General features: G+C 58.1%; 2 protein-coding genes across 3 annotated transcripts in view; both read left to right on the top strand.

The window, feature by feature from the left end:
- The window catches only part of IKZF4 (IKAROS family zinc finger 4), a 45,624-nt gene extending 31,477 nt beyond the window's left edge, over positions 1–14,147 (top strand). For both annotated transcript variants that reach the window (XM_074980114.1, XM_074980115.1), the window contains 3 exons: positions 6,718–6,867; positions 8,380–8,511; positions 9,142–14,147. In XM_074980114.1, the coding sequence (XP_074836215.1) occupies positions 6,718–6,867; positions 8,380–8,511; positions 9,142–9,866 (1,007 nt within the window). In that variant the 3' untranslated portion in view covers positions 9,867–14,147. The remainder of the gene's footprint in view (positions 1–6,717; positions 6,868–8,379; positions 8,512–9,141) is intronic.
- Positions 14,148–17,880: 3,733 nt separating this feature from the next.
- On the top strand, positions 17,881–21,730 carry RPS26 (ribosomal protein S26). Its single transcript, XM_074980415.1, has 4 exons — positions 17,881–18,002; positions 18,504–18,745; positions 19,674–19,804; positions 21,635–21,730. Exons 1-4 carry the CDS (start codon positions 17,881–17,883, stop codon positions 21,668–21,670), a joined length of 531 nt encoding a protein of 176 aa, XP_074836516.1. The 3' UTR covers positions 21,671–21,730.
- The last annotated feature ends 3,597 nt before the right edge of the window (positions 21,731–25,327 follow it).

The following is a 25,327-nucleotide window of genomic DNA, read 5'->3' as shown; positions in this document are numbered from 1 at the left end:
CGTATTCTCTCTGTTGTACCTGGAAGGGCTCGTTAGCTAGATGACCGTTTGTCTTGGTGTTAGTTCTCTAAGCTCTTGGCCTTAGAGAGACACTGAGTCAGAGAGCTCTGTGGTTGCTTTGTGCATTGTGTCGCTCGGTCCCTTTTCTGGGAGCCTTGGCTCTGAAGCTGGGCGTGCAGAAAGGTGAAATTACCAGCCTGAGTCAGTTGCGTTTTGTAGCATTTGGCCTGGAATTAGGCTGTTGGCGTAGCATGTCGGCTCTGAGCTTAGCTCTGTGAACACCACAGCTCCCATCCCCTCTTCACATGAATATGGTGCTTGCAAAAAGGTGCCATTTGTCCTAGCTGTAGCCTGGCACTGTGCGGGCGGAAGCAGGGCAAAAAGGAGGAAGGGCCCAGACACAGATTCGCCAGACATCCCCAGTTACATGCTGGCCAGATCTGCCAGTCTGCTCCGGGAGGGTGGGTAGGCGTGTCTCCCTGAGACCATCCATCACTGGAAGTGTTGGCCTGCCAACCCTGCACTTCCCGTGTCAGACAGACAAGCAGTAGCAGAGTCCCGCGGCACTCGAACCCGGGTCTCCAGATGTGAACACCCTGCCAGTGGGTGCAGTCACGGGGCTGCATGAATGCTCCTCCGCCATGAGGCACAGGAAAGGTTAGTTCTTCTTGGGGCAGGCATGGAGACGGGACAGACCCCCATCTGGGTTAGAATATCAAGCATACAGCTTGGGAACCGCTTGTTATTAAGAAGCCTCATTAGCATGTGGGTTTCTCCCCCTGAAACGGTAGCTGCCTAGCTGTGCTGGAAGGAACTGCGGCTTGCTTTGCCTCTGTGGGTGTTTCATGCCGTCTCCCTTGGGCACGTGTTCACTTTCATCTCGGAAGCCAAGCTGTCCTGCAGAGTGATGTTTTCAAATCCAGATCAAGTGTGCAATGTTGCTCTGAAATAGACCAGAAGCTGCATCCCCCACCCGGGACAGCTGCGATTAGATGCCCGGCTCTGGGAGCCGTGTTCCGTTGTAGTGGGTGCTGCTTCTTGCAGCCCAGTAAACAAAGGAACTGGCAGCCTGTGCGCACTTCCCGGTGTAGTGGAGACTGTCCTGAAGAACCTTTTTCCCTCCTCTGGATTTTTACAAACTAGATATCAAAATCACCCCTCACTGCCTGGAAATCATTACACTGTGTTCATTCCCTTAGCATCAGCTGTGTGTTAGGCCCTTGATGGACAAATGACCGGGACCCAGGCCCCTGGGCAAACAAGCACTCAGTCAGGTGACAGAGGAAAGCAGGAGTGGGGCAGGCAGAGAGGCTCTCAGAGACACCCCTGCCTCAAATCCTGTAAAGTAGGTAAGTGGTACTGCACCTGTTTCTCAGATGGGTAAACTGAGGAAGAGACATGTCACAAAGCCAATAAGCAGGAGGCCTGGGATTAGAACACAGATCTCTAGATGTCTAGCCATTACACCATCCTGCCTCTGTCACAGATTTCCCTCCCTCCCCCCACTGCACATGACCATAGAGTGATGTTTATTCTCTACTTGGGTGAAGGCTGGTCCCAGGAGAGCAAGGAGCTGCCGCAGCCGAAGTATGTTGGCAGGAGCGTGGAAGAGGGCTCAACTCAGGAAACAGCAGCTGTCGCTCAGACACCTGTACCAGAGTTGCTGGAAATAATGGTGGAAACCCTGACTCCTCTGCAGATGGGACCAGGCCCGGGTCATGTGTGTTCTGCCATCGCCCTGTGAGTTGCTGGGAGCAGGGCTCCCTCTGATTTCTTCCACCCATGGGCAGAATACATTTTTTGTGCATTGAGGCACGTGCAGATGCGCACCACCCATAGAAACCCCGGCAGCCGGCTGGGCGCTCTCTGCTAATCGGCCGGGCAGCACCTGCCTCTCTCCTGAGTGGCCGCCCAAGCACTCAGCTTACAGGGAGCGCTGTCCGGGAGTTGTCTGTCCTGAGGGCCCCACAATAGAGGCCAGTTGGAGTGAGGGAAGAGCAGGGAGTTGAAGGCAAACCCCCAGAAGGGAGAAGAGCTGTGACTCTGGCCTCGGAAAACCACCTCGGGACCCCGCCTGGCTTTCAGAAGCCAAAAATAAGTGCAGATTAAAAACAAAGAAGCCGAGCCACTGAGGGGGCGTTGTACCCGAGGGCTGAGAGTGCCAGACAGGGGAGAGGCAGTGGAAGTTTTAGCAGTTAACTAGCTCAGGGTTTGGGAGTGAAATGCCTGTCTGGAACGCAAAGCCGCCTGGCTGTGGTTGCCGACTGCATTAGCCTGTCTCCCTCGGGGCTGGTTAAACCGATTTCAGCCGCTGGGTGGAAATAACGCTGTTCAGCTGGGGAGGTTTCACACTGCCACCGGCTCCTCTGAAGGGATGTGTAATGGGGGTTTTCGGGCTGCTCCACCAGCCCAGCCTGAGGTTTGAGCGAGCGCTGAAGTCGGTGACGTCTCAGAGCAAGGTGCATGTGGCAACGACCCTGGCGTCCTCCTTGTGTCGGGCATTGTGGAGCAGTCGTCTGCTCCCACAGTGCCCGTGAAGATAGTGAACTCAGTTGCACCCCTTTGTCTAGGGCTGGGCTACTTTCCTGGAGATCCCAGTCCAAACCCATCATCTTCCTCTCCTCTTCTCTCCTGCGACCACAACGATGGCTTAAGCCTCGGGGATGTCGGTGAAACAGACCCATTTTGACCCTAAGGCTGAATTTAGTCCCTGGACTCCAAGTCCAGTCCACATCATCAGGTTTTCTGGGCCACTTCCTCCTTGCAGCTGTCTGGCTATATGACAGCTACCACTTCCCCTATCCTAGCACAGAGCATCAGGCTGGCTTCAAATGATTTGTTCTTCACAAACCCATGCTGCCTGTCACTTATCACCTCCTTATCTTCCTGAAACCCGCAGGTGGATCCCTTTAATTATTTGCTCCATTATCTTCCCTGGCACAGAAGTGAAGGTGATGGGTCTGTAATTGCCTGGGTTGTACTTATTCCCCTTCTTATAGGTGGGTGCGCTGTCCTTCTCCAGTCTTCTGGAATCTCTCCTGTATTCTGTGGCTTTTCAAAGAGGATAGGAAATGGTTCAGATACCCCATCTGTCAGTCCCTGCAGTATTCTGTGATGCATTTCATTGGGCACTGGTGACTTGAAGACTTCTAACTTGTTCGCTTCCTGTTTTAGCATCTGACTCTACCCCATTTTGACCACCATTCACTAGGTTAGGCATCCGGTCACCACCAGCCGCCTTGGTGAAAACCAAAGCAGGGAAGCTGTTAGGCATCTGTGCCATTTTCACTTTTTCTTTTATTGTTTTTCCTTCTTTGTTGAGTAACAGGCTGACCCTGGCCGTGCTCTTCCTCTGCCTTCTCATATATTTGTAGACTATTTTCTCGTCACCTTTTGTGTCTCTAGCTAGTCTGAGCTCATCTTGTGCCTGGGCCTCTCTCATTTTGTCCCATCCATACTTGTGTTGTTTGTTTGTGTTCATCCTGTGTCATCTGAAGGACTCCCTTGTCGATTTTTGTTCTTCCCCTCTGGGCCTCTTGGAACTAACAGGTGAGAATAGATTTGGCTAGTAACCCACATCCTGGGGCCACAGCATGGACTACTGCATATGGAGTGGGGCGTCTCTGGCTAGAATTTGTGTTTACTGACTGCGGAATTAAGAGGTGGTTCTCGGAGGTAGGGTTATTTAGGTTTATTTCATCTGGCCCTTGAGCCCCACTGTAGATGGTGCACTTGCAGGTCAGTCAGTTAGTCCCTGCCCTTACTACCAAGATAGGTGGGTCATGTTCCCACTCAGACTGAAATGAGGAAGACTAGGCTAGCTGGCTCCCTGTCATCTTACTGGAGCTCTGACCTCACTTGCTCTACCTCAGTTTCCACTTTCTGTAAAGTGTGGGTGACGGTGCTGGGCCTGGTCCCAGAAGCTTGTGGCTCAAAGCACCCCAAGGCCCTCCAAGGAAAGGAGCTTTCTGTCTAGAAAATGATGATGAATTATTTTTATGAGCGTGCGAAGCCTGAAGTGGTAAAGTTCCAGCTACGTGAGCGGATGAGGGGCAAACTTTATTCTTGAAAAATCAGAGCAGTTAAAGGTTAAACCACATGTAGCAAAACAAATCCCCATTTTTTGAAACGTGACTCAAAAAGTCTGTTTGGGCCGGTCTGAGCAACACTGTCTCAGACGGTGGTTTGGGCGAGGGAAAAACTCCACCAGAGCCGCAGACCCCAAGAGGGCGCGTTTGTGACGCAGGCGGCTCCCTATCTGATGAGCAGCGTCAGTTTCGTTCCACGCAGGCACTTCCTGCGGATGGTTCGGAGAACTCTGATCAAGCGTCCGAGTCTCACAGATGAGGCCGGAATCAGAGTATTGCTCTGGGAATGGCTGAGAGGAGAGGAATGCTCCCTCTCTCCTGCCCCATGAACACTGCACAATGTCAAGGACGTGGGGGGCAGCCAAAAAGGGGACCCAAGAACCCTGACTCGCAATCCTGGGCTGGGCCCATTAGAGCTCTCACTTTTCCCACAGTTCAGCTTCACCTTTGTTGACCCTGGGGTGTTCCAGTCCCTTCCCTGGGCACAGTTTGCTTCCCTTCCTCTTGGGAACAGGCTTCACATTCTGGCAGAGTGACCTAGTGGCCTGGGAGTCTGGACCTCCGAGTTCTGTCCCTAGCTCTGTGGCTGACTTGCTGCGTGACCTCAGCTCTGACACTGGAAGGTGGCTTGGTGCTGACATGGTACAGGACTTGTGAGGGGTGTCGAATGCTGGGATCTTCCCCACTTACCTAGAACAAGTGCCAAGGGCTTTTGAAGGTTTAGGGGCGCCCCAGGTGTCCTAGAATGCTTTGTTGGAAAAGGCCTGTTGGATGGGAGAGTCCCTCTCGGCCAGGGCAGAGCTGGTCCCATCAGGGCTTCGGTGGCTGGAATGGCCCTGTGGAAGGGTGTAATAGCCTCTGTGCCCATGACCGCAGCAGGGCAGGATCTGGGTAGTTTCCAGGTTCCTCTGATATCAAACACGTGTGATCTCTGCCTGGAGCCCGTGTCCCACGCGTGTGGGTAGAAAAGGTTGTGAGCGTTGCTGCAGAGAGCGACTGAGTCGTTATGTGTTGTGTTCACCTGCAGGATTCGTGGCCGCCAACTCCCCATCTGGCCCACACACCCGGCTCCTTCCTCCTGCCCCACCATCGTCTCCCTTCTGTCCTTCCGCCGAGCGTACCCCTACCTGCCAGACACCCCCTCCCACGGAGCTCAGGCCACGTTTTCTGCCCTCACTTTGGTTGCTTCCTCTGTTTGTATCTCTAGCCCTGTGTCTTGTTTGCGTAGCCATTTTCCTGTCCTCTGTGCAGGGCCTCACACAGCACAACAGCATTCATGGCTGGCCCGAGGCACCAGCACTCATCCGAAGGGAGCGATGCAGAAGCGCTGCCCCGGCCGCAGTACAGATAGCGACCGACACCCCGGGCTGCTGTTGGGCCCTGCAGAGGTGTAACGATATCTCTGAATCTGCCTGCCAGCCTGCGGCGCTGCGCAGCTAAGGGAACGTTCCGTACGAACTCCTCTGTGTCATCGGCTTGCGTGGCCCCCGAGGCTGAATGGCTCTGCTGGGTCATTGGCCTTCACGGGGCAGGACTGAGCCTCAGAGACCCATCAGCCACGGATGGGAAGATGGGTGAGGTGGGAGCTGTGCCCCATGCCCGTCCCTAACTGCCCGTCTGCTGGTGCTTTCAGAGCCTGCAGGCCGGCTGCTCTGAGCCAAGCAACGGAACAGCGTGCTGGGGATTTCCAGCCTGGCTGTGGCAGCTCTTATGCGTGTGCGCTGGCTGCTGGGCTCCGGGGCTGCCGACCCGCTGCATGGGCAGCGCGGCTGGGGAGAACGAGCATGCTGGTAACGGCTGGGTCAGGAGGCCGGTGTGTCAAATCAGCGTTCCCCAAGCTCAGACCTTCCCCTCCAGGCACCTCTGACACCTGCCTGGGAAGAGAGCGCCCCTCAGCAAGGGGGACTGAGCTCCTGTGACTGAACCTACCCAGTGACACCGTGTTTGGGGCAGTAGGCAGGTGCACGGAGAGGCCAGCAGCTGGGGGGGCAGGACGCCAGGGTTTAGATCCCGGCTCTGGGAGGGCTGTTCACCCAGTGGTCAGAGATGGGGGAGTGACCTGGTTTGGCGTCCTGGCTCGTGGTGGATTGCTTTAAGCCAGTCATCTGACCTGACCTGACCTGACCGGAGCAGGGCGGGGTGGCTGCTCTCTGGCCTGCAGAGAAGGGCTCAGACTCGCCTGCCTCCTGGGTGGGTTGGGCTGGGCTGGGCCGGGCCGGGCCGGGCCGGGCGAGTTCGTTTATTCAGAGGAACCTCTCACTGCTCTGACTTCTGAGCAGCGTCATTTTAAGCCTGACCCGTGCGTGAGATGCTACCGGGTGCACTGTACGGCTCTGCGGTGGGGGTTTAGGAATGCTCTCCTGGGACTCCGCCGCAGAGGGGGAGGCAGGGGGTGTGCCGGGAGTTTGCGAGAAGGGCCTCGCTGCTCTGGCACTAGGTCAGCCGTGCGGCTTTGGTTAATGCCGCTGCCTGTCAGTGTCCGTCCCTGGGCCGATTCGCCCACGCTGCCTGCTGTCCGGTTCGGTCCCGGTCGCTGCTGTGCCTGTGGCTCTGGCGCCGCCGGGTCGTACCTGGCTTTCAGGGTAGTATCTGTTTTGATGGCCAGGACCTGTTTTTTCATTTTTTCCAGTCTCCTCCCCCACAGTCGGCAAGCCCTACAAGTGCAACTACTGCGGCCGGAGCTACAAGCAGCAGAGCACGCTGGAGGAGCACAAGGAGCGCTGCCACAGCTATCTGCAGAGTCTGAACACTGAGCCGCCGTCGCTGGCCAGCCAGCAAGGTCAGTAAGAGAGAGCAGCTGGTCAGCCAGCCTGGCGCCAGCTGGGGCAGCTCGTGCTTGGAGCAGGAGCTGGGGCCAGGGCTCTGGTGCCTCGTCCTGGCTGGAGAAGGCCATGGGGACTAGTGGTTAGAGTAGAGGATGGGGCGTGTGGACTTTGGGGTTCTCTTCCCAGCTGCCGCATGCCACCTGGTTACGAACATCCCCTGGCCAGGGCCCGTCCTTTGCTAAAACTGGCCACACGAAGCTCAGCCTGACACCTCTGCTAGAAACTGTGACTAGGAGAGAACGCTGTGAGGTGTCTCTTGGTCACAAACAAAGCTGAACAATGCCAAACCGTCTCCTGGGGGCCCCAGGCCTCTGATGGCCAGAGGCTGGGAACAGGCGACAGGAGGGGCTCCCTGTTCATTCCCTCTGGGGCACCGGGCACTGGGCTGCACAGACTCCAGGTCTGCCCCAAGGTGGCCGTGCGGATGCTCGGTAAGCAAAGGCTGGAACTTGCAAAGCACCACGTCACGCCCCCAACCGATCGCTGAAATGTGAGCACCTCACGCAGGGTGGGCAGAATCTTGCTCCCAACTGAGCCCGTCCGTGGCCGGGAGCGATCGACCGCCTGGGAACCTGCGCCTCCATCCTGCCCAGCTGCTGGCAAGGTGGGCGTGTGTCTCGCATGCAGCGTGCGCCTGTCAGTTCTGTGGAAGCGAAACTTGTGCTCTGCTCAGACGAGCTGCCTGGTTTCAGCAGCCGCCCCTGGGGTCACAGACAAACATCCCCGTAAAGATCACCACGTCCCGGCCCACTAGCAAAGCCGACCCCGGCTGCCGGGCAGTCAGAGTGCGCCTGGGACCTGTGCTGGATGTTAGCTAATTCTACCAGCCTCTTTGCCGTTCCAATTTCCCGTCCCATGTCTCGGCTGCCAGAGACCTGCCTGGCACCTGACGGCCCCAGGAGGGGAAGGGCTCCACTGCCCCCCTTGCAATGCAAGTTCCACCTCGCCCCAAGGGGGAGTCCGGAGCCAGCGTGGCAGCAGGCACGCCGCAGAGCTCCGCAGGGGAGGTGAGCTAAGAAACACCACGGGCCCCTCCCTCCCCAAGCACTGGCCACGGAGCCGAGTCCCTGGTGTTTTGCCCAGAAAGCGCTGCTGGTGGGTGGGTCTCCCTGCAGGCTGGGGGAGCCACGTGTCGGGCCAGTCCCAGGCGAGGGCCCAGCGCTTGAATGGAGCGATCACAGCCACCAAGGAGGGGTGGGAGAAGCACCCTTGCCAGCCACCTCTCCTGCTGCAAAGCCCGTCTGGAGCCCAGGATGCTTCACACTCCAGCAGAGCCCTTCCCTGCAGCACTGCTGGCCCCGGGCTGCCCAGGCCAGGGCGGCTCAAGCAAAGCAGTGGGCGGGGGGCTGCTGGCTCACTGACTGACTGAGGGACCTGGGCATTTCCCCAGGGGAGTTCCTCCTTTGGCAGAACAGCCCATTGCCTACAATGAGAGGCGTGACTGGGCCCTTCCCTTGTCTTGGCAGGCGATGAGATGCGAGACCTGGAGATGGTGCCGGATTCGCTGCTTCACCCCTCAGCCGACCGGCCGGCGTTTATCGACCGGCTGGCCAACAGCCTCACCAAGCGGAAACGCTCCACGCCTCAGAAATTTGTGGGTAAGGGGCTCCCCCAGGCTTCCCAGATGGAGCAGAGGGACAGGTGAGGGTGGGCCTGGCAGCAGCTCCTTGGCCCTTCCTGGAGGAAATGACCACCCCTCTGAGCAGCAGCCCTATCTGTGCTGGCATGGCTAACCGCACCCAGCCCCTTTCTTCCTGCCGGGCCCATCGCCCCCAGAGTGCGGCCAGCTCTGGGGAGCTGAACCACGGCGGTGTTCAAAGGGGGCAGCAGAGAACCGTGGCTCTGTTCGAAGCTGCTGCGGGTGTTTGTGAGGAGGGACAGTAACGCCACCTGCCAGCCTGGGGCCTGTGTTCTGCCCTTCACTGGGAACCCCGTGGCCCCAGCAGCCCCAGGCCGTGCTGAGACGCTGCCGTCAGCGTGTGCTCACAGCAGGGCCCTGATCCTGCTGTGAGGGGGAGCGCGCTTTACTGAGCCGTGCTCCCCTCGACATGCGCCCCTGCCTGTGCTGGGGCTCCGGCTTGGCCCCCGTCCAGACGGCTGAGCGATCCTGAGTTGCTGCAGGCGAAGAGGCTGAGGCCGGTGTGAGGTGCAGGGGGAAGGGAGCGCAGGCTGAGCTGGGCAGTGTGTGGCTTGTCCCTGCGTTCTGATCCCTTGCTGCTCCTCGCCAGGGGAGAAGCAGATGCGATTCAACCTCTCCGACCTGCCCTTCGATGTGAACTCCAGCTTCGAGAAGGACGTGGAGCTGGTGGCTGCCCACCACCCCCTGGACCCCACTTATGGCAGCTCGCTGTCCTTCGTGGGGGCCGATCACCTGCGCCCCCTCCGCCTCCCTTCCACAAACTGCATCTCGGAGATCACACCTGTGATCAGCTCCGTCTACACCCAGATCCAGCCCCTCCCGGGCCGGCTGGACATCCCGGGGAGCCGAGATGCCGGGGAAGGCCACGAGGACATTCCCGAGGGGGCACAGATGGTGTACCGGGCGCGCGAGCAGGGCGTGTCGCCCAGCAACGGCTGCCAGGATTCCACAGACACTGAGAGCAACCACGAAGAGAGGACCGTGCAGCTGCTGGTGGGGAACTGCTCAAACAGCCGGCAGAGCCCAGCCTACGCCAAAGAAGACCCCAAGCTGCAGGAGGGCACCCCGGCTGCCCGAGCAACGCCCAGCTCAGCCAAAGACATCCTGCGCGTGGTGAACGAGGAAGGGGAGCAGGTGAAAGCCTTCAAATGTGAGCACTGCCGGATCCTCTTCCTCGACCACGTGATGTTCACCATCCACATGGGCTGCCACGGCTTCAGAGACCCTTTCGAGTGCAACATCTGTGGCTACCACAGCCAGGATCGGTACGAATTCTCCTCCCATATAGTGCGGGGAGAGCACAAGATAGGCTAACTCAACCCTGCCCCCAGCCCGGGTCTCCCACCTCCCCGTCTCTAGCTCCGCCCCTCGCCAGCCATGGGCTTGTTTTTCTTTTCTACTCCTTTGCACTGACTTTGGCTACGAAATATTTAAAAACCCTCCCGAAGGGAGCTCTTAAGATTTGCCTTTTTATACCAGAGTGATTTAAATTTTGTTCATGGATTTTTCCCATTCTTTGTGCTTTTCCCTCCTGGCCCTTCCTCACTTATTTATTAAGCTTTTTCCATTTCTTTATGACTCTCTCCCTAAAGCTCTTTGAAATTTTGTCAGAGACTTGATCCGCTTTTCTCTCGCCCAAGAGGAGTGTGGAAACCTCAAGCACACAGCGACATGATGCACATGCGCCTCTGACCCCTCGCCACCGCCCCGTCCTCCCGACTCGTTTCGCTGGTGGTCCTGAGCCACGTCTGGCAGCAAGGACCTCCGATTAGGTGCTAAAGTGAAGCGAACTCCCTTGGTCAGGAAATCCATCGCTAGCCCCATGGGTGCCCTTTGGGTGAACGTACCCCAAGCTTTAGCAGCTGGATCCAGCTGTGCCCCCTTTAGCCAGGAGGAGAGTGACAGCGCTGTTCTCCCTGGCCGGGTTTGGCCCACGCTGCTCCCAGGGAGCCAAGGAGAACGCGGGCGGAACTAGCTCGGCTCGTGCCTGGTGTCAGCTCTCCAGTGGCCTCTGAAGCGTGAGTCAGAAAGAAGCGGAGGCACCATGCTGCATTAGGGGCCTGTCACTGACGGCTGCTCCCCCAAGCGTCTGCTGAGCACTGCCCGCCTTGACCTGATCCCTGGAGGGTCAGGGTCACCTAGTGGCCTGCCCTTGTGGAACGGCTGAGGCTGGTGCCCAGGGCTGGAGAAGTGCTCGCTAAGCACGTCCGCCCCGGAATCCTCCTCCGCCTCCTCGGCCTGTGCTGGGGACTGAGGAGTTTCCCTCTTCGCCATCGGATTCTGTAGCTTCCCTGTTAGCTTGCGCCTGGCTCGAGTGCGCACAGAGGACGTGGATCAGCTGGGTGAGCCCACGAGAGCTGGTTGGTGGGTTGTTTGGGGGCAGCTTTGCCCCACTGCTTGCTGTGAGGCTGTGTGGCCAAGCAGGGAGATGTGGAAGTTGTCTCTCTAGCACTTGTGTGTGAGCAGCTTGTGTCTTCAGAGCGATGGATTCAAGGGGGGGTGCTTCTGTTCTGGGGGCCAGCAGAGTGGGCTGCTCGCTGCGCGTGTGTGATCCAGCCCCTGGGGAGGGGCTTGGCTGGAGGCAGACGCCCAAGAAAGGGGGCAAGGTGATCACTAGCTTCTGGGACATGCAACACCAGCAGGACATGTGGGACTGGGGGTTCTGCTGCGGCTCACACTGCTGGAGTAAGAGGCTGAGCCGCAGAAATGCCTGGCAGTGGAAATCCCCAGCTGAGAAGGCCGAGGTCCCCAGAGCCTGAGAACGAGCTGATCCCCATGGGAGGGGCTTGGAGTCATTCTCATGAGCCCTGCGGGCACAGAGCGAAAGGGATGGGCTAGTGGGGCCTCAGCAGCCCATGGCCGGGCTCTCACCCGCTCCGCATTGCCAGCAGCTGCGTCCACCACGATTTTATTTTTATAGCCAACCTGTTAACTCCCCACCTGGCAGCAGGGACCCGAGCGGCCCTGGCCCTTGGAAAGGGGTGTGAGTGTTATACCAGGCCACTGTGCACAAAAGGGGAGGGGGCTCATCCAGCCATCCCCTTCCCACCTAAATTGGCCACGGAACTGCTTCACCCCCCTGCCCTGGCTTATAACGCTGCCCATCTGAAACGGCCGAGTTGCAGGCAGGGAGGACCCAGAGCCTGACTGCGCTCCTGTGACCACAGCTTGGGTGGGGGGGTGAGGGGCAGGAACCCCACTTTGTACCAAGGCCCACGATGCATAAAACTACTCACTCAATAGCAGCCCAGCAAACTGCTACTTTGAGATCAAACCAAAGGCTTGTTCTTTTCTACTAAAACAAAACCACCTCACAAGTCGCGACGCTCGTTGCTCTTTTTTTTTCTTCTTCTTTTTCTTGCTTTTCTGTTGACGGTGTTTGTGTCTCCAGATGTGAAATGAAAGCGCAGAGCCGGTTTTTTCAGTAGTCCTGTGGTGGCCTGCACCAGCTTGGGCAGTCGGGCCTGGCCTGGCCGATGCGAGGTGCTGAAATCGTGGGGAGGAGGGTAGGAAAGCTCCCGAGAAGACAATCTCTTCCCTCCTTTCCACGTTAGGTACAGAACCGTTATGGTGCAAACTCGCTTAATCCTCTCTCGTCTCCCGCCAGCGCCGCGGCCCAGGGAGTGCATGGCTGGCTCACAAGGCATTTTATACTGTTGGCCACCAAACTCCTCTAGCCCTGGCAGCCCAGGAGAAAACGGACCCTAAAAATCCCACCGATCTGATGTCCATCTTGCAGCTGATGGGAGAAAGCGCCTGAGCCCATCAGCCATTCTGGCACACGACCAAAATTAGACTGAGATGGAAGTTTTCGGCCTAGTTTTGAGCATGGACCTCCCCAGTTGGGGTGGGGATTTTGGAAGGTCCCTGGCTCTCCTGGGCTGTCTCTGGGTACTGAGCGTTCATTTCCTCGGGCGTGTTTGAAACCCTCAAACCTGCGAAACCAAGTGGGTCAGAGCGTTTGCTTGTTGGTTACCTGCCCCGCTCTTGGAGGCGCACCACTTGGTGGGGGCCCGAGTCCGTGGCTGACCTAGAGATTTAGGAGTGTGAAGTCCGCCTGTTTGGAACTGGAGGGAGCAGGCGATGGTGATCCATATGGCAGGATTCCTTTGCTCCATTCTAGGCCTCGTGATGTGACACCAACCTCTGAAAATCCCTGTTCTTTCTCAGCACTGACCCGGGCCTCAGCCCAGCTCGAGCTGGAGGTGATTGACCCTTTTCCCAGATAGTCAAATCACTTCTCTGTAGTCAGAGCTGTTGCAAGCGATCTCCGGTGAGGTATGCTGTGAGTGTGCCGAGCAGCTAGCCCGCTTGCGGTACTTTACGCGGGACTGTGATACAGGATGCTACAGGCAGCCCAGGAAGCTGCTGGTGTGCCCCCAGGTAGCAATAACCAGCAGAGCGGACTGGTGGTGTGCACTCTTTGAGAGCTCTCCAGCCACCCCAGACTGCCAGCTCTCCCGTGGAAATGATGCACTTTTGCTGCCTGGCCGCAGCTGAGCAGGCAGAGACAGAAGGAAATAGACATCTGGTGACGCTGTCTTCTCTGAGCAGAGCCAGAAGCTCAGTTCGGAAGGAGCCGGGGTAAATGCCGTGGTGGAAAGCTGGTGCCTGGGATGGCTGCTGGTGGGGGATTTTTAAAGCAGTCTGTGGTCTGAAAAACAGACAAGCAAAACTGACATACACGGGTGCTGCTGTGATTTCCCTCTGATTCACTTCAGAAAAATGTGCCTTTTGATTCCCAAAGGCCACTGCTGTGCCACCAGCCGTCTCCTGCTGCGTCTGAACCCGGCTGGCTTATCCTGCCTCCAGCCTCTCAAATCCCCCCAGGGACCGGAGCTGCACCCGCCTGGCCATAATCACCGGTCAGGTGGTCACTCAGCCCTGAGGCTAAAGGGCGTAAAAAGCCCTTTGCCCAGATCAGATCTGCTCCGTCCCCCAGACACAGCCAAGGTGCTCAATGAAGGCGTCAGTTTCGTAGTTGCTTTCTGACCACAACCACTGCCCTGTCGATCCAGTACGAGACTTGGCTCAGCCTGACCTGACGGGTGCCCCCACTAGACTGTGAATGAGGAGCCAGGGTCCACTAAATAGGAAGAAGCTCTGCTCCCCCGTCCCGCCCCCGCGTCCCTAACCCAACCCAGTATTCCAAGGGGAAGGGAAGTTTGGAAACTTACAAAGGTTTTTTTTACACATCTTTGTTTCTTTTCCCTGTCAGAAGAGTCTAAAACCAATGTAGGAATTTTGTAAACCTCCAGGTCGCTTTGTTTGTGTAAATATATATATATATATTTTAATAATCAGCTGTATGAAGAACAAAACCGATGATGTGCAATAGCCCTCCCCAGCTCCAGCTCCTCCTTCCTTTCTGATGAGTTTTCATTTGTATATCGTTAATGGATTTGCTGTTGTCTGGGTTCCCCCCTTTTTTTGTGAGGTTAGACTCGCCTTTCAACAACAGAACTCTTACCGCAAAAGCTTTTTGTATCTGTAATATATTGTAAGTAACTATTTGTGTAATGGAGATATACTACTGTAAGTTTTGTACTGTACTGGCTGAAGGTCTGTTATAAATAAACATAAATAATTTAATGCCCCAGCTTTCTTCCTGCTCAGACTTCATCTCTTCTGGAGCACCGTCTGCCCAGGGAGCTCCCTGTCCTCGAGAACTGCTCCCAAACACGGTGCCAGCTAGCCTGCCCAGCCACTGTCAGGGAGGAAGCCGCCTCCACCCCTGGAATAGGGCTAACAAGCAGTGTTCCCTGTCACTGAGTGCTTGGGTGGCCACCCAGCTGATGAGCAGAGCACCCAGGGCTGGCCGGCAGCATGGGTTTCTATGGTGGTGCACATCAGCACATTTCAGTGTTCAGAACAAAATTTATTCTGCCCATGGATGGAAAAAAATTGAAGGACCCCGGATAATTAGGCCCAGAGACTCGACTTGCTGTGGTTTAGTGACGAGATGTCAAGGGATGGAGCTGGCTGGAGTTTTCCACTTTGTGAGATTTTTTGGGGGGTTGCAATTTGTTCATTTTCTGTTGGGACAAAACCTTTCCAAAGCTTCCCACAGAGTCAGATCACCCCACCCCACCTGGGAATTGCCGCGCCCAGCCGGGGATCAAGGCATTCAGGGAAGTGACTGACGAGTCACCCGGACAGCAGACGCCGTCCCACCTGAATGATGCAGCTCTGCAAATGTTTCCACTTCGAAGCTGCGTAGTTCCAGGAAAATTTCATCCCATGGAAACTATCCCAGCTCCACTGAGGACTTTTATCTTCCAGGAAGCTGCCCAGTGGGCGGGGCTGGTGGGGAGTAATCAAGCAGCTCTGGTTCTGTTGGTTGGCTGCCACGTGGGACCCGCCCTGGGTTCCAGCATGAGGGTGGAGGAAAGACCAGGGTGCGCACAGAATGGTTGCCCAGTTGAGAGGCAAAGAACCCTTGTCACTTCTTTTCCACTGTGCCAGGGTTATTGTCAGCCCCGCCTGGATGCCTGCCTCCCTCAGTGCGCTGCCACGGGGGAGACGCCGGTACAAACAATCGGTGCGTGTGCCTCGAGTGGCACTCGGGTGTGCTCACAGCTGTCTCGCGATTTCATTTTAGGCTGCTGAGGCGAGAGGAGGGCAATGGCTGTTACAGCTCGATTAAGGGGGGGCGGGAAGGAACTGACGTGTGTGCACCTGAGAACGGCAGCGTGCAGAAGAAAGGTGATTCTCAGTTACTTCTTTCCTAGAGTAGGCCAGAGAGGGTCTGTGAGGAGAGCCCTTGAACTCCCTTTTGAGCTCCCACTCTTGTGAGGTCCTGTGGAGTCCTCACTGGCATAGCGTGTGAGGTAGAGCAGCCTTGGGGCTGCTCTAACTCGTGCTCTGCAGCTCACTGATCCTTGTGGCTTCTGGCTATTGGAGAATAGATGTAACTGCATCTTCCAACACACCCCAATCCCTCTGCTCCTATGGGAGCAGGGGCAGCTCCAGAGCCTCGACACATCTCGCCAGGCCCATCTCCAGGGCAAAGGGACTTTGCTCATCATGGCCCCATCAACCCTTCAGCCTCTCAGCTCATGTTGCCGACAGTAGTTTAGCTGTAACCAAGGCCTGTTTGTCAGGAGCCCTATTGCTCTCAGCTGTGCAGATCACTGAGCCAAGGAGTTTGGGTTGCACCCCTGCCCCACTCCATTTGCAAGGCAGCACTGTTGGAGGCCAGGCCAGGGTGCCCTGAGCTCTGCTGAAAGCAGGGAGATGGCTTTGGCACAGGAACCTCAGGAGGCTCACGGAGGTCCGTCTCGCCCCCCACGGAGTCTGTCTGAGGTGCTGCCATGCAGCTTAGCAGAGCCAGAGGGGGCAGCTCTCGCTCTGGCAGGGTGCTGAGCTTTGAGCTGGAGCCTGGGCTGATACCCGGGTGATTCAGTGCCCTGGTGTCCATCCCAACAATAGCAACTTCCTCTCAATTCTCAGCTGGGCTCTGTCTCTGCGAAGCGTGGCTGGTTCAGGTGCTGGCCTGGCCCTTGTCTACAAGGCCATAACGCCCCTGCAGCCCAGCTGCAGCTGGCCCTGCTCGGCTGTCTCAGGCTCGGGGTTAAAATACTGCAGTGGAGACCCTAGGGCGCAGCTGAGCCGCTTCCACCTCCCATGGGAATATCTACACGGCCTTTGGGCCGGGAGCCCCAGGGAATAGGCTTTGGGGCCTTGGGGCTCTGGTGGTGGCAGAGATGTGTTCCCTTCCCAGTTCTGCGGCTTCGCTGGGCAGGGGCCTTCCCCTCTTGCTCCAAGGGGAAAGGAAACCGATGCGTGCCTCAGAGAGCTGGTCTGGCTGGGGGCTGCTGCTGGCACCTGGGGCTGTGTGCTCTGGAAGTGCCGTTCCCCACTGCCCCTGGTGTGCCTGGCGCTGGGGCGTGGTTCTTCTTACCCCAGGGGTCTGGCAGCCGGCCAGAGCAGGGTCTGCACTCACAGCCCTGAGCTCTCCACCACCACCCCCTACCCTGGACCTCCTGCCCTGCATGCCCTCCATCCCACACTGTCCTACCATCCTCCCGCTCTGGCCCCCACAAGGGGGGTGATGTTAGGACAGTACCATTCAAGGGACTTGCTACTTCCGTGGCAGCTGGCGAGGATGTTCAGTCCCCAACGGACGATGCCTATAGCTGGGGCGGACATTAATTCTGCTGGTGGTGTAGCTGCCAGGAGCACAGTGTCCAGTCTGCTGCGACCAGACAATCAGAGGTCGAACGGCAGGCCCAGAGCAGGCTGCTAAGCATAGCCCAGGCTTCTGATTCAGAGGAAGCAGCGAGGCAGCGCCAATCCACTCTCTGGGCAGTGGTCCCAGCATGTGGCTGTGTGTGAAAGCTGCTGGGGCAGCACCTCGTCCGGTCGTGTGGAAAATGCTGTGTGGAGGGGGGATGTTTTGGAGGGTGCCTGCTGGGTACCTTTCAGGCTTGCATCTCTACTGGACGGTGAGCCCAGAAGCGCCTTGCCCCTGGCAGGTTTGAGGCCTTCAGAGAGGGAGCTTTGAGGCGCTGGGCCGAGGCAGGGGACAGGGGAGTTGGCTGCCGGAGGGGAAGAAGTTGGAGTGCCAGCCTGAGCAGATTAGGATCTGACCTTTCTGAGCAGGAGTCGGGGAGGGAGACCATACCGCAGAGGGGGCTTTTTCACTGTGACGCTCAGAGGCAGTGCTCAGCACTGAACCGTTCTTTGTTTTGCCTGGCAGAGAGGGCCTGATACCCACAAAGGGCTCGGGGGGGTTTTAGCCTCTGAATGTCACAGAGCCGCCTCCTCTGCAGGTGCTGTACCACAGCCCAAGGCAGCCCCTGGAGGTTTTACTGTGGGTGTATCTGGCACAGGTGCCACCAAGCCCCGGGCTGTGCCTCTGCTTCCCAGGGGCCCAGGTTTTGGGCTGGGGCCCTCTCTGAAGGTGGGGGCTGGGGTGTTTTCTGCTGGATTTTGGAGTTGCAATAACCTGGGGACCTGTTCACGCTGAGGCAGGAACTTAGAGTTTTGTTTGTTCACTGTAACGTTGTATTGGAGTAGGAAGAGTGGGCAGGGGAGGGGGGACGGGAGCGCTGGCAGCCAGGATGCTGGGGTCTGTTTGCAGGAGCTCAGTGGGGCAAAGGGAGAGTGGGGCGGCGGGTGCAGGAATAGAGTAGGAGCCAGGATGCCTGGCGTCTCCCCCTGGCTCTGGGAGGGGAGCAGGGACTAGTGGTTAGAGCAGAAGGCCGCAAGGGAGCCCGGACTCCGGGGGTCTCCCCTCTGGCTGTGGGAGGGGAGTGGTGTCTAGTGGGCAGAGCAAGTGTGTGTGGGGGGGCAGCCAGACTCCTGGGTCCCCACTCAGCGCGTCATGCTGCCCAGCTTACTCCTGCGGGCCATGTGGTCCCTGCGGACTACATGCCCCAGCACGCAGCGGGGCCCGCTGGGCCAGGAGGACTACAGTTCCCAGCATGCACCGTCCCACGCGCCTGCGTGCGGCCCGGCTCTGACCGCTACCGCGCTGCATTCTGGTAGTGACTGCTGAGACCAAGTACGATCCCTCCGCACCGCCTGAAAAAGTAGTCCCTCCGCCGAGTTCCACAGACCCAGCATCCGCCCGTCTCGGGGCCTGAGCGCCGCGCGGGGAGAGGCGCGAGGGGAGGGGGGACGTGGTCTCGGCGGGGTCGGAGCCGCTGGGCGCTCCCGCGGGCCTGGCGGAGGCACTTCCGGGGAGGGCTGGGGACTATATAAGGGCAGGAGGCGACGCCGGATCCTCTTTCGCCTCTTCTGTTCCAAGATGGTGAGCGGCGGCGCGCGGGGCCCAGGCGGGCGGGGCGGTACCGTACCGGGCGTACCGGCGAAAGCCCCCGCTGCGGCTGCGCCCCCTCCCACCCCGAGCTGGGGGCGGGGGCAGTACCCCGGGGGGTGGGGTGGGGCGGGGCTCCCCTAGGGCGGGGGTCTCCTGGGCGAGGGGCGGGGGTGATGCTCTCCCAGGGCGGGGAGGGGGTCTGGTGGCCCCCCCCGTGAGCGCCCCCCCCACCTCCCTCCCTCCCGGCAGACCAAGAAGCGGCGGAACAACGGGCGCGCCAAGAAGGGCCGGGGCCACGTGCAGCCCATCCGCTGCACCAACTGCGCCCGCTGCGTGCCCAAGGACAAGGCCATCAAGAAGTTCGTCATCCGCAACATCGTGGAGGCGGCCGCCGTGCGCGACATCTCCGAAGCCAGCGTCTTCGACTGTGAGCCGGGGGGCGCTGCCCGGCGGGGCCGTGTCCTGGCGTCGCCCTGCGCCAGCTGGGGAAAGGCCGCCTCCTGCTTAGGGTGCCAGGGCGCCCTGTGCCCCACGCCCTCTGTTTGCCTGTCTGTACAATGGGGGCAGTAGCAGCACCCTGCCCCCCAGGGCGCTTGGGGTGAATAGCTGGTGCAGGGTGCTTGCACCTCTTACGTCAGTCCAGCATCACACGGCCCTGAAGAGGCACCTAACTTGTGTGATGTGCCGCCCACCAGACTTGGGCGTATCTCCCGGAACCGGGCCGGTTGTGTGCCGCTGCTGCCTGTAGAGCTGCCAGGATGCTAGTGGGCCAGTCAGGGGCTCTGCATGTTAGTGAGGTTCTGCGCTTTGTGCGAGGCTGGGCGACATGCCCTCCTCGTGCGGGGGAGGGAGCAGAGACTGAGCCCAGCTTCTTTGTGAAAGGCCACGAGAAAGTGGACAGCGAAGCTGGCTGTAGAGCCCAGGTGTCCTGGCTGCTTGCTCTAACCAGTAGGCCATGCTGTAGCAAAACAGTGCCAGGGTTTCAGGTGGTGCTTCTAGTCCCCTGGCAGTGAGCAGCCTGAGACCAGGAGCCCTCGGCAGGTCCAACGTTCCTGCCAAAAAACAGCTGCTGAGAAGCAGCATCAATGTGAGCAGTTTGTGCTGCGGGACTGGCCCGGGTCCATGCAGTGGGAAGGTGTTACCGTGACTGCAGAGGTGAACCCACCTTAGTGACACAGCCCATCCTGCCATGCTCCACCCCTGCTCTGAGTGTGGCTGTACTGTGTGTAATTTTTGGCTCAGCGCCTGGTGCTCTGCCACCCTGGAGGTAGCTTATGGTTAAGCGCTCGGGCCTGGGCGACAGTGACCAGCCCCTCTGTGGGCTCCCATTTTATACCTCTCCTGTCTCTCTCCAGCGTATGTGCTGCCCAAGCTGTATGTGAAGCTGCACTACTGCGTCAGCTGTGCCATCCACAGCAAGGTGGTGAGGAACCGTTCCCGGGAGGCCCGGAAGGACCGTACCCCCCCGCCCAGGTTTAGGCCTGCTGTAGGTATTGCTGCAGAAACCCCTCGATACCCACGGCCTGCCCCCAACTCAGGGGCCCCGACAACCGCCCGCAAGCTCCTCCCTGCCAACGAGTCTCGTGTCTCTTCTCCCCACTTGCTTCCCCCACCAGAACCCCTCACTCTCCCTCCATGCCCCTGGCCGTCTTTCCAGCCCTGCTGGTCTGTGCCCAGCATGCTGGGATTGCTTCCATGCGAGGCCAGTTCCTCCACAGAATGGTCTCTTCCAAGCAGCCCCATCCACGAGAGAGGGTGGGTGGGACGGGGACCTACTCTGGAGCAGGCCGCCCAGTAGTTGGGACTAAAGGGGCTGGTCTCTGTAGGTAACAGGCCCTTATCACAGGGACTTGGTCTTGGTGGGGATGTTAAACCCTCTCTCTGACCTGTGAAAACACAAGAACGGCCATACTGGGTCAGACCAAAGGTCCATCTAGCCCAGTATCCTGTCTGCCAACAGTAGCCAATACCAGGTGACCCAGAGGAGGTGAACCGAAGACAGTGATCATTGCACCTTCCCTGGAACGCCAGCTGGACCTTGGGTCAGATCCAGGCCTGCAGCTCCTCTGAGCTCATTGGCTCCAGAACTGTCAGACACTAGAGAACATTTGTGGGGCAGGGGGGATCCACGTGGTTTCTCACCTGATTAATCTGCAAGAGCTCTTTGAGGGCTCAGTAAGCATGTGGACAGAGAGCCTGTGGAGAGTACCTTGGATTTCCAGAAAGCTTTTGAGAAATCCCCTCACCAAAGGCTCTTCAGCTGTCATGGGATAAGAGGGAAGGGCCTCTCGTGGGCTGATAACTGGTTAAAAGACAGGAAACAAAGAGTGGGAATTTATTGTCCAGTTTCGGAATGGGCAGTGGTAACCAGTGGTGTCCCGCAAGGGTGCATACTGGGACCAGTCCTGTTCAGCCTACTTATAATGATCTGCAGAAGGGGGTAAACAGTGAGGTGGCAAATTTTGCTGATAGTTCAGAACAAAGCAAACCGAGAGGAGCTTTGAAAAGATCTCACAGAACTGAGCGATTGGGCAACTAGCTGGGAAATTAATTGTAACGTTGATAAATGTAAAGTGACGCACATGGGAAAATAATCCCACCTCCGTACACAGTGATGGGGACTAAATCGCCTATAACCACGGGAGAGTCTTGGATCACTGTGGATAGTTCTCTGAACATCTGCTGCGTGTGCAGCAGCGGTCAGAAGCAAGCAACGTTAGGAATGATTTTAAAAGGTAGCAAATAAGACAATATCTTAATGCCGCTGTGTAGCTCTGCAGTGCACCCGCAGTTTGGATACTGTGTGCAGCTGTAGAAGTCTGCTCAGGAGTTCTTTGCACGGGGAAGAAGTTCAGGAAGTCAGTCGTGATGGGAGTGGAGAAAGTGAATTGGGAAAAGTTTTTGTTCTCATAACACAAATCACGAGGTAGCAGGTTTTCGACAGAAGGAGATGCTGCTTCCACAGTGCATGGTTGGCCGTGGGCACTCCTTGGCAGAAGGTGTGGGGACAGCCAAGACTGCAACAGAGTTTTAAAGAGAGCTCGATAAGGGTGAGGAGCTGGGCCCGTCTGTGGTTGTCAGCCAGGCTGGTCAGGGCTGGTGTCCTTGTCTCTCTGGGTGACAGGCGAGGGATGACGTGCTGATTCCCTGGGCTGCTGCAGGGGCACCTGGCTTCGGCCACCATCAGCAGACAGGACACAGGACTAGATGCAGCTCTGCTCTGACCACCTCTGGCTGTTCTTGTGTTCCAGGCCGAGAGGCCGGGTCATGGGGCTCTTGGCTGGCAGTGCCCTAACAATCTCCTCTCTCCCTCTAGGGCGCTGCCCCCAGACCGCCCCCCAAGCCCATGTAAGCAGAGCCTGCTGGGAATGTGCAGCTGGAGACCTCGCCTCAATAAATGGCTTTACATTTAGTCTGCATGTGAGTCTGTTGGGGGAGGGGCGGTGGAGCATTCTGTGGGCTGGGAGTGTGGGGTGGGGCAGTGACCTAGGGTGAGTGAGTGGGGCAGGCATCGGGGCTCCCTCTGCTGGGCAGCAGGGGCAGGACTGGCCGGGCAGGTAGATCCCAGCTCCAAAGCTCAGCCGTGGAGCAAAGCTGCTGTCCAGGCCCTTCTGCTGGCAAGCTGGATGCCGAGAGGCTGTCCCGGGGCAGCCAGCAGGCTCTGGGTAGTCCATGCTGGGGGCAGGGGCTTACCCAGTTAATGTGTCATCCAGCAGCACTGGTGGCTCCCCAGGAGCCGGGCAGGGCCCTGACGTGGCACTAGGCTAATGGGTGCTATTGTGCTGATCTGGTTTGTGGACCAAGGCAGCTCTAGCTCAGGCCCTGAAGTGCAGGGTCTGGGCCTGGCCTCCACTAGCTGTAAGCAGAAGAGGTCCAGGCTTCAGTGGTGCCTGGTGTGGCCAGTGGCCGAGGAATGAGCCTGGCCAGGACTCAGGCAGGACAGAAACCTACAGACTTGTGGGCCCAAGGTCAGCTGGGTGATGGGGGCTCCCTTCACACCAACCTGGTGGGTGAAGATACAGCTTATGTTCCCCACTGGCTGGCAGAATTCCTCTGTGCTGGGGGCCCAGCAAGAAGCTGCAGGTTTTGGGGAGGTGAAGTGCCCTGCGCATTCAAAAGGTCAGTGCAGTTTTCAGACTAAGGGCTGGAGGAAAAACTGATGGGAGCGGAGGAGGGTGTTGACCAGGCAGAGGGGGAGGGTCTAGGAATAGATTCTCTGCTCTAGTGAGGAGAGTATGGAAGATGATCCCGGAAAGGTAAGATCAGTTGAGATTAATTGGTCTGATACATCAGGAAATGACAGTGATAAATAGTGACAAATCGTTAAAGTGCTTCTATACAAATGCTAAACAGTTCTCCCAGGGCTTGGAAACTGGTTAAAAGAGGAAATGGGGAATAAATTTGGAAAGAGGTGACTGGTGGTGTCCCCCCCAGGGTCTGTGGTGGGACCAGTCCCATTCACCCTACTTCTAAATGATCTGGAGAAGGGGGTAAACAGTGAGGGGGCAAAGGGCTGATGAGCTGACGCTGCTCGAGATCAGAACAAAGCAGACTGGGAAGAGCTTTGAGAAGATGTCCCAGAACTGAGCGATTGGGCACCAAGCTGGCAGATGAAATGTCACGCTGATAAATGTAAAGTAACGCACATTGGAGAAACAATCCTAACTCTGCATACGTGATGATGGGGACTAAATCAGCTATAACTACGGGAGAGATCTTGGAGTTACTGTGGAAAGTTCTCTGAAAACATCCACTCGGTGCACAGGGGCAGTTAAAAGAGCAAACAGAACGTGAGGAATAGTTAAAAAGGGGATAGAGAATAAGGCAGAGGCTCTCTTACTGCCTCGATAGAAATCCCTAATATGCCCACCTCTTGAACCCTGCGTACATATGTGGTCACTGGCTCAGAAGAGAGATCTTGGTGTGGGTTCAGAGAAAGGCAACAAAAATGGTGAGGGGTTTGGACTGGCTGCTGCCTGGAGAGAGATTAAAAAGAAGTTTTCAGCTTGGAAGAGGAGCCTGGGTGGGGTGTGACGGAGGTTCTGTCTACACATTCGTGAGGGGTGTGGAGAAAGTAAAGTCGCCTGCCTGTTCTCAGAACGTAAGAAGGGGGGGGAGGGTGGTCACCAAATGGCATTAATAGGCAGCAGGTTTAAAACTAACCGGGGGACGTTTTTGTTCACCCAGTGCAGGGTTGGTCTGTGGAACTCAGCTGGGGAGGTGGGGAAAAGCAGGGCTGTAATGGTTCAGAGAAGGGCCAGATAAATTCATGGTGGTTAGGTCCATCCATGGCTGTTAGCTGGGCTGGGGTCCCAGCCTGTTAGCCAGAAGCTGGGGATGGGGGACAATGGTTCCCTACTCAGTGCACCTCTCTGGGACGCTGGCCTAGGCCATGGTGGGCAGACAGGACCTGGGCTGCAGGGGCCTTTACCCTGACCCAGCCTGGCCTGGAAGTGCTGGTGGCCTGTGTCCTTAGCACCAGGCCCAGAGAGGAATTCCCTGAAGTGACCACAAGGGGGGAGGCTGCAGGCTGGGAGCGGTGCAGGCTCAGGCCTTGCTGGGTCCCTCTAGTCCCTGGGCTTTCCCACTGCACCTGCCACATGAGGCTGGGTGTTTTGTGAGTGGGTTTGGGGCACTGTCTGACCAGCCCTGCCTGCCGGAGGGTCAGGAGCACAAGACAGCCACTCAGAGGTGCCTGGGGACTGCTCAGCCGGGCCCTGGCTGAAGGAGACGGGAACAAGATACAGCAAAGGGCTGGGGGGGCGTCTCTGTCCGCCCTCGTGCCCTGGCATGAAGCAGCATGGCACAGTGCCCATTGCACACCGCCAGCATGTGCTGGACCCCGGGTCTCAGCAGGGCCCAAAGACACTCATGTGATGGGGCTGGGCACATGCCAGCCAGAGTGTTTCCAGGGCCCTCGCTCCCTGCAGCAGAGGCAGCAGGCCTGGGGGGGGGCTGCATGGCTCAGGGCTTCCTGTGGCTTCCATGGAGGTGCTCAGCGAATGGTCCCAGAAAAAGAAACCAGGCGAACCCAGTTGTGTGGTTCGTGATGGGAACACGCCGTGCCTGCTGTGCATGGTGCTGTACGGCACTGATTGGTGGCAGCAGAGAGCAGCCACAGACCAGGCGCTGCTCTGGGATCCCCTGTTCTCATTATTAGGTATATTACAGTTGCCGTGAGGCTCCCCTCTCCAGCCTGTGCTGGGAGCTGTACAAACACCAAACACAAAGATGGGCCCTACCTGCCCCCCCCACCCCGCAGCTTCCAGGGGGTGTTTCCAGCCCCCTCTGCCCCCCCCCCACACACACTATGTGCCAAGGACTGACTGGGGCACAGATCTTCCCCCACAGCTCTGCCAGGCTGCTGAGCTGGTTCCAGTCCCACTGGGGGTGGGGGGGGGTGACGTGTGACCGTTGCCAACGGCGCCATGGCTGGCGCCTCCTGGGAGTGTGTTGTGCAGCTCCCCACCCGCGCCATCTCTGAGCTCATTCCCTGCCGTGCCCTGGCCCTCTCCCTGCCCGCACTGACTATGCCCATTGTCCCCTCACCCACGCCCGGAATCCGTGGTGTGCCCCGGCCTGCATGGCGCTGCCGTGCCACTCGGCGGCTGCTGACGGCTGGGGCCTCGGGCCGGGCACAGAGCAGAGCGTGGGGAGCAGCAGGTACCTACCGTGTGCTGGTGAGAGGCCGCCGGGGGGGGCGGGGGAGGAGACACTGGTAAGGGGTGCAGCGCTCAGGCTGGGCGTGGGCTGGTTACTGCCCCTCTTACCCCCCTGGTTCAGCTCCTCCCTGCCCCGGGGACCCTGGATCCTGCGCCTCGTGGGGTGGTCAGGAGACGTCCAGGCGAGGAAGGCAGGGCTGCCCCCCCAGCCCCCCCACCCCACTTCAACAGCAAGAAAAATGAGGCACCCAGAACGAAATGGCCCCTTGCAGCCCTGGGCCTTCGAACTGGCCAAAGCAAAACTCAACCATGTGTGGTGAGTTGTTCCTGCTTTTCGTTAGTTCCAA

This window comes from Carettochelys insculpta, chromosome 29 (assembly GCF_033958435.1).
Source record: "Carettochelys insculpta isolate YL-2023 chromosome 29, ASM3395843v1, whole genome shotgun sequence".
NCBI lineage: Eukaryota > Metazoa > Chordata > Testudines > Carettochelyidae > Carettochelys > Carettochelys insculpta.
The sequence above is the reverse complement of the archived record's forward strand: the minus strand, read 5'-3'. Positions and strand labels throughout refer to the sequence as shown.

Excerpts from the sequence above, each read along its gene's own strand:
- RPS26 (XM_074980415.1), top strand. The coding sequence starts at position 17,881 with ATGCTGCCCAGCTTACTCCTGCGGGCCATGTGGTCCCTGCGGACTACA. Across the intron at positions 18,746-19,673 it reads CGAAGCCAGCGTCTTCGACT|CGTATGTGCTGCCCAAGCTG; the intron begins GTGAGCCGGGGG and ends GTCTCTCTCCAG. Across the intron at positions 19,805-21,634 it reads CGCCCAGGTTTAGGCCTGCT|GGCGCTGCCCCCAGACCGCC; the intron begins GTAGGTATTGCT and ends CTCTCCCTCTAG.